At 33.0% G+C, this 8,452-nt stretch overlaps 1 protein-coding gene across 3 annotated transcripts; it reads left to right on the forward strand.

Moving 5' to 3' along the window:
* Positions 1–290: 290 nt before the first annotated feature.
* LOC120183553 (E3 ubiquitin ligase PARAQUAT TOLERANCE 3-like) lies at positions 291–5,198 on the forward strand. 3 transcript variants are annotated; one of them, XM_039188238.1, is made up of 15 exons: positions 291–527; positions 922–988; positions 1,067–1,136; positions 1,480–1,607; positions 1,735–1,805; positions 1,903–1,963; positions 2,080–2,195; positions 2,408–2,578; positions 2,659–2,859; positions 3,034–3,081; positions 3,182–3,222; positions 3,590–3,680; positions 3,781–3,949; positions 4,032–4,748; positions 4,944–5,198. In XM_039188238.1, the coding sequence occupies exons 1-14, from the start codon at positions 359–361 to the stop codon at positions 4,726–4,728; spliced, it is 2,100 nt and encodes a 699-aa protein (XP_039044169.1). In that variant the 5' UTR covers positions 291–358; the 3' UTR covers positions 4,729–4,748; positions 4,944–5,198. The 3 variants fall into 3 exon arrangements, with proteins under 3 accessions (XP_039044169.1, XP_039044170.1, XP_039044168.1); XM_039188239.1 differs by having other exon boundaries at positions 5,033–5,198; XM_039188237.1 differs by having other exon boundaries at positions 4,032–4,975.
* Positions 5,199–8,452: the final 3,254 nt, after the last annotated feature.

Below are 8,452 nucleotides of genomic sequence, written 5' to 3' on the forward strand. Positions count from 1 at the left end.
ATCGAGCTTTGACCGGATTGATATCGAGTAGATCACGATCTGTCTCATTTCATGTATAACCCTAGCTTTTTGCACCCAAAATTAAAATTGTTGATAGTTGGAGGACTAATTATGTGGTTCATCTAAAAATGTTTTTTTTAAAGAGAGATTGAGGCCAACAGGTGTATAAAAACTTGCTTGCCGATGTCACGCACATCGCACGTGGCAACCTTTCCGTACCCGCTGCGCTATAAAATCCGCGCTTCGTTTTCGGACTTCAATAAACGAACAGAATCCCCGAATTCTATAACGGGAGCAAATATCGACCCAAAAACTGAGTTCATAAATCATAGTTGAACTCTCCGATTCCAACTCAGCCATGTCCGTCCACTTCAAATTCAGAAGCTCGCGCAATTACGATTCGGTCGACATTGGAGGGCGGCCTTCGATTTCAGTTCGTGATCTGAAATCCAGTATCGTCCAGGACAAGAAACTCAATCTTTGCCAAGATTTCGATCTCGTCTTCTCTGATCCTATCTCCGGCCAAGGTTACCTCCCTCTGCTTTAATTTGATTCTCTGCTTGGTTGCTTTGAGGAATCCAACTTCTAAATTAAGTTGTATGGAATTAGAATTTTGAATGAGGATTGAATAACTTCCGTAGCCATTATTACTAAGAACACAAACAGCTCTAGGTCCTAGAAGCTTTATATTCCATGAGTCGCATAAACAGACGCAATACCGTTTTCATGATTTTACGATTTAAGGATTTTATGAAGAATAAGAGTATGATATTGTCTTTTTTTTTTAAACTCTAAAAACATGCAGTTGATGGGAAAAGGTTAAAGAAATCAAAAGATTCAATCATATTGGTTTCAGCATAGCTTAGTTGCGTAGACTGATGTTTTGACACCTACTTTGTTTGTTTGATGGATTTCATACAGAGTACCTGAATGAGGATTTTCAAATACCTTCTGGTTCGAGTGTCATCATAAAGAGAGTTCCTGCAGGGTTAGTGCTCATTCGGTTTACTTGAATTTATTATGTGGCATACTATCTTGGTTACTAACCTATGACGACTCCTTGCAGAGCACAATTTGGCTCATGCAAAGTTTTTGGAACCTCAGATGCCAATAAGAGCAAAATCTGTCATTTACAGGTGAGTTTTATTTCTGCGTTTGATTGCAATTGTTTATCTTAGGATATAGTGATGTTTGCATATTGGATATATTAATTGCATAATTTTATATTGATATGTATAAATAGATTTAGAATTGATTTTGTAGTTTTCTCTTTATTCACGAGTAATGCAATGAAAGAAAAAATTGTTTTATGCTGTTTTCTTTTCAATCTAATTTTGCCTGAAGTTTTACACTATTTCATTGCTGCTTTTTAATATGGTTATTCTACTACAATTTTGGTAAGTTAATGAAATTCAAGATGGATGAAGAACTACAAACTTTTTTTTTTCTCTAAATGATGCGATAACATTTATTTTTCAGAATGCCGAGACTGTCGACTTCGATGACTTTGGGGCAGACATATGCCCTGTACCTGAGGGGAACTTATCTTGCAATATTGATAACAGATTCTGTATTGGTGACGAGGAGAACCATTTCGAATTAAAAAGGTTTCTATCCTTCATTTCTAGTTTCTTTAATGCATTATTTAGTTGCATCAGAAGCTTTGTCTATTTTCAGCCAATTGCTATTATTCCCTCTTGTAATTTTTTTCTTTCTTTCTTTTTATGCATTCAGTTGCTCCAAACAACCTGTCGAAGACTGTCATAAATTTGAAGGGAGTGACATAATCGAGGCCATTCCACAAGGTGTGAAATGTTTCATTTTCCGTTGGCTACTTCTCCATGTGGATGGACCTTTTTCCCCCCACTTAAATGACTTACCATGATGCATTTTTTATATCAGGCCAGATTTTGCCAGGAACAAAATCAAAACCAGACATTGAGCTGAATACTAAATTGTCTGCGTAAGAGCTTTGTCACTTAACCCTCAGTTTTTTTTCTCGTCATTAGTTTGTCTCCGTATTTATCTTTCTTTTACTTTTAAAAGTTCTCTGGTTGTTGAAATTGTGGTAATTGCCAGTTTTCCGGAAATGCAATCTGTTGATTTTCCGTCGGAGCTTAAGTGCTCTCTTTGTGACACATTCTTTAAGGAGGCTGTATTGATTCCCTGCTGCCAGAACAGTTTCTGCGAGAAATGTAAGTATTTTTGTAGTAGTTATGGCATCTTTTCATATTCCTTTTTCTATGTATTGCCAGTGGGTAGCCCTTTATTCTTATTAGTAGTGGAAGAAAATTTGCGAACAAAACGCCTTCGAGTGATTGTTTCTTGTATGCAATTTCAGTGCAACAAGGTTTCTTCTTGTTTCCACCTGTCAGTTCTCCTAATGACGGTGTTTGGTTCGTTGCAGGTATTCTTCATGTGCTGTTTGAGAAGTTAAGGTGTCCCAAATGCTTTTCTACCAAATGCAAAGCGGAGGATTTGTTACCAAATTTGTCACTGAGGCAAGCCACTGAGCAATTCCTAAAGTCTCATATTGTTATTAATGATCCAGCAAAAGCTTTGGAGAGATATGCTCCAGGTATAAAAATAATATCTTTTCTCCTTTCTTCTTACATTATTCTTGGACGGTGAATAAATGCTTAATTATCCAAAAACCAGATGAAGAATCTGGAATTCAAGTTCATGCAGAGAGGGGGTTCAATTGGCTTCATGCAGAACTGAAAGATGGCACTGCTTCTCGTGTCAATAGTAATCATTTGCTCAAAGATAAAATCTCTAAATTACCTGGTCACAAACTAACTGAGGGTATGGAAGATTTTGAAGATTTCCAGGGGGAAAACCAGCCTATTGATGAGGAAGGTATAATCATGTAGAAGTACTAAAGCTATTTACCTTATGATTCTATGTCTAGTCCTTTAGCATTTAGCAGCTGAAGATACAAACTTTATGTTAGATATGTTGTTATTAATTTCATTTTTATTATCTAAAATCTCTATTATTGGAATTCTAACCATTTTCCTTATCTAACTACAGCTGAATCCAATGTCAAGAAGAAGCGGGCATTGTGGGTTAACACTGCAGGTAGACTATTTAAACTAATTTTCACACTGTTCCAAGTCTAATGTAGCTTGTAGACATTGTATCTCGTCTTTTCTTCTGACTAACTTGGTGTTACTTGCAGATGTTGAGAAGAATTATGTGGAGATGGCAAGACAGAAAAAGGTGATATGCTTGTTTATCATATGTTTAAACTGAATGAATCATTACTTGACTTCTTAAGCGTGCAGCATGTAATATATATGCATAAATTTCATTATATGATATATATATCTTCAATAACAGTTGTTTCACATCTGTTGCCCTCTGCCGCATGTCTTACTTTTGGGCTATATTCTTCTGGGTCCAAGTGCCCATCCATACAGTATCAACGGTGTTCCATTTATTCCCAGTTTTTAAGTTTTTGCAAACATGATCCATAACTCTTTTAAATTTTCTAATCAACTTTCGAACCAGTTATTTGCTTGTTAAATAACTGCGATAATTGAAATGATAGTAATATGGAATTCTCATTTGCATGACTAAATTTTAGGGGGACCGTGCTTGCTACATGTGTGGTTCACCTGGTCATTTGAGGAGAAATTGCCCGGCTGTTTCCAGTTCACATCCTATGCTTCAAAGTGGTAAGACCAGATATTTTTTATTTATTTTGTTTTGTTGTTATTTACTGTGCAAAGCTTATTCTAGCTATTCTTATTTTATTAATGTTTGTTGGGATTGTAGGTAATGCCGTGTTTCCGGGAGCAATGCCTGCTTATGTGTCACCATACTGGAACAGGCCATACTTCCCACCTATAAGGGCATTTGCAAACCCATATGACCCATCACCGATTATGCCCCTCAATTCAACAATGTTTCCTGCATATATGCCATCTATGTATGGTGGCTTTGGGTAAGTCTATTTAAATTTTTATAAAACACTTATTTCATTTAGCACAATTATGTATCTGGCTTTGATACTGGTGCATTTTTAGGGGATTTTCAAGGATGGGAGGCACAGCAGCTGCATTGAAAAATAATATAGATCATCAACTATATCCTTCAGAGTTGGATGGTCAAGATTATGTTAAAAGGCGTCGATATGATGAGGCAGAAAAAGCATATGACAGAAAATTTTATCCTGATAGGGAAAGGAGTGGAAGCTTCTCTGAAGACAGCTTTAACAAAAATTCGCTTATGGAAAATTGGCATTCACGGACCGTTGACAAAGTTGTTTATTCAAATGATGAAAGGCTAGATAGAAGTTCTCGAGTTGCTGGTGAAAATCCAAAGCCCTATCATCACTTGGGGAGATCAAGATCAGAAGTTGATGATTTGCCCAGTATATCCAGCAGGCACTCTCGGGAGAGGCATGAGCATGGTCATAGGAGCTCCAAAAAGCACGACAGAAGAGAGCACTGTGAAAGTGATTCTAGTAACAAAAGGAGATATTCAGAAAGAAAAATTGTTAAGCATGTTTCTGAGAAGAAACACCACATTCATTCTGAATCCAGTCCGGAACCGGATCATTCTACCAACCTGAGAAAGACGCGAAGGGAGAAACATTCTGGGCATAAAGCTAAACCGGCACACGATGAAATGATTCATTATAGGTGGCAGATGGCCAGCAGCAGGTCGGACGAAGACAATCAAGGGAAGTATCGATATCATAAAAGGAAAAAGGAATACTAGAACAAGCCTGATGGTTCGAGGTAAATGTGTTTGTAAGTTGCATATCAGAAAATAGTTGGTAAATATGGTATTAGTTTCGATTTCCTTTCCAGTGAGGTAAATGACAGTATATTTCTTTTTCATCTGGTTAGAGTACGGGTTAAGCATGTTGCACCAATCGAACACGGGGATGTTCTGTATCTAATTTTGGTTCTCTGTTGTTTTTGTTGACACAGATATAGTTGACTGGTCGGCTTTTGGACAGTAACTTCATGGAATTAGTTCTTTAAAAGTATATTTCTACTAACCATGTTTCAATTTGTAGCTTTTGCGGGGGAAGCAAGAAATAGGAAAGTTTTGATCAGAGGAGCCATTGCGTAAGTTAAATTTTAGGTTCATTTGCTTTTCAGAAAGTATGAAGATGGTAAAGGTATGCCCCTTATCCAAGAAAGGGTATAAAAGGTGAGTATTTAGGGGATGGTAAAAAGATCCCTATCTGGTTTCGATCCGATTCAATATGGTTGGTTTTTTAAATCAAATTTGGGTTTTAGATCGGACCTGGTCAGGGTTTTTTTCTTAAATATGATCGGATTAAATTTTGGTCTAGGAGAATCTCCAGGTCTGATATGAGGTAATTATAAAATATATTTTTAATTATTTATATATTATTAATTAGAATTTGTGATATTTTATAACTATTTATATATTATTAATTAAGATTTCATAAACATATATGTGAAAAATTAGTATATAAAGAATGTAAAACTTGAAATTAAATTAAAATGTACTTTAATTTGTTATTATTAAATTAAAAATTAAAAATTATTATTTTATTTTATTATTTTACTTTTGATAAATAATATGGAAAACTAAAAATTATACTAAATTAGATCGGATTCTGTCGTAGTCAGGTTTTTTTAGAGTGTTGGGTTGGATTAGATGAAGGTAAACGATTTAAATTTGAGTCGGGTTTTTTAATTAAAATTTTGGGTTGGACTAGAGGACGATAAAAGATATAAATTTGAGTTGGGTTGGGGTCTGGTTTTATTATTATAATGTTAGGTTTTGAATTGATTGAAAATTTATCTATCTGATTTATTGACATCCTTCATAATCAATTACAGTTTTATATTTGTCAAAATCATCCCACCCAAAGTACGAACTTCAAAATTTATTTGCAGTTATTCATATTAGTCCTTTAGTCAGATTGTCATCCCTCATAATCAAGTTACTGTTTCCTAAAAGAAAGCTTAAAACGTTAAATTTTCCTTTAGTCCTTGGAAATTATATATATACGGGATAGGATAATGTTATATAATGTAATTTTTTTAGTTTTACATAGATTTAAGATTGTTGGATGAATAAAAATAGATAATTAGATGAACAATAAAAAATAAGAAGATATTTATTGGAAAAAAATAAAGAGTAATATCAATCATCAATTTTTATTTATCTAACGATTTTAAATATGTAAAATTAAAAAGTTTTACATTAAGTAAGTGGATCGTAATATATTTATATAGAGAAGTTTTAGGGTGATTACAAAATAGTATCTTATTAGAATTTTTCAACTATTGATAATGTACATATTTTTGCAAATATAATTGTCTGAGCCTAGATTTTAGATAGAATAATATTCCTTTTAACAGTTGATGTCTTGAAATTATATATTTTATCATTAGCAATTTTATTATTCATATTATAGTATTATATGATTTAAATTGCATATTATATAAAAAGTTAATATATTGAATAATTAAAAAACGGTTCAAGATGAGATGGAGTCAAGAATCGGCAAAACGGATTAATAAGTAAAATGTGCACTATAAAATAAATTTGGCGAATTAATTAAACTATTACAGTATTCGTTTACTATTTTTATGAAACTTTGAAGTAAAAACTCTTTCCTAAAGGAAAAATAAATGATTAAAATTAGATCATTGTTTTTTTATTTGGTGAATATTTTTTTTTATTTTCTATTGTTAATTTAGTTGTTTATTTTTATTTATCTGAAATTTTTAATCTGTATAGAATTAAAAAAATAACATTGCGTATATCATATAAATATATATATATATATATATATATATATATATATATATATATATATATATTGTTTGTTGCATATTTTTAGCATAACTTTCTTTTTGTGGGGCCATTCGTAACACGATGAACCGGTGCTTAGTGATGGTTACTAAGATAATGTCCTTTGACATGTTATCATTCTAGTATATGGGTTTTTTTTAATGGGTTATTGAGATTACATTATGTGATTGGCTCCAAGTAGTGGGATGTTGAGATTCCATTATAATATTTTTTTCCGACTTCCCAAGATATTTTAACACTGTTGGAAGCCCATTATAGTGTGATCTGCGTTTGTATTGTTGCACTCTAAACAAAAATCTAATCTAAGTTGTAGTTTTTAACATCCCCAACTGAAAAGGTAATTGGAGAAGGATATTAGATAATATTATGGCTTTGTTTGACTGGGTGGAAGAATGGAAGGATGAAAAGAGGTAATAAGAAAATGAAACAAATTTTTTTATTGTATTTGGTAGTAAAAAAAAATTGGGGAAATAAAATAAGAGGAATTTTTCATCATCGTGTATACAAATAAATTATCTTAGATCAAGAGAATTTGAGAAAGATGTAATTTAGTTTAAGATATATGTTTTCAAAAGCTATACTTTATTTTATCAAACACCGAAAAATATTGTATTTTTCTTTCTCCTGACTATCAAGTATATCAATTCTTGTCACTTCTGTTTTTTACCCATTTAATTTTTCTCATCTAATTTTTTTTTTTCAATCTATGAAAAAAAAACTATTTTTTGTCAGAATCCAAATTGAATTGGAAGTGTAGAAGTGGTGGTGCTAAATGCTGATGATTACGGTCTACGGATGCTGAGGAGGACTCGTTCATCATTGAGAGCAAAGACGAGGGAAGCATCCAAGAAGGTCGTTTCTTAGCTTCAACAATGGGTTTTTCCTAATTTTGCTTCTTTCTGCTCTAGTAACCCTTTTTTTAAAATTAATCTAGTATGCTTAGAAGTAGTAGTATATGTTCTAAAGACTCTCAATCATTTTAAAAATAATAATCATATCTTTAATCATTGAGATAATTTGGTTCGTATTGTTGGTCTTAATAACTTGATTTGGGAGTAGGTAATGATCTTATATGAATAATTTTAATTTATATCTGTAGAGTTTATAATCATATTAATGCTCAACGGGTGTATGGTGGTGAGTATTTCCCGACTGTCAGGTGATCAACCCGGGTTCAATCCCCATTCTTTCATGTCCATGACCAGTTTTCAGTACGGCAGTGCCCTCGCCTGCGGCTTGTGTTATTTGGGTTTGGTGGGTCACAAGTCTCAAGGGTTTATGTCAAGGTACGATACTAATTTAATCATTGAAATATCGATTTTGATGATAGATTTCAACAAAAATATATTTGCAATTTTTTTCAACATTTAGCCTCTTCTTTATGGAAGACATACCTTATCACCATACTACTGCTTTTGTATAATCCAGTTAATGCTTGATGTCTGTGCCCATAGTGTTTTATGGGTTAAAATTCACTTACAGAATGTAAAACTCTTTAGTTTTACGTAAATTTATGACCATTAGATGAGTAAAATAAATGATTGAGATTGACTCATCGTTTTTTTTTCTAGTAGATATCTTCACATCTCCTACTTTTAATCTCAGTCATCTATTTTCACCATCCAACGATCTTAAATCT

The sequence above is a fragment of the Hibiscus syriacus genome, unplaced genomic scaffold (genome assembly GCF_006381635.1).
Source record: "Hibiscus syriacus cultivar Baekdansim isolate YM2019G1 unplaced genomic scaffold, ASM638163v2 tig00112800_pilon, whole genome shotgun sequence".
NCBI classification, from domain to species: Eukaryota; Viridiplantae; Streptophyta; class Magnoliopsida; order Malvales; family Malvaceae; genus Hibiscus; species Hibiscus syriacus.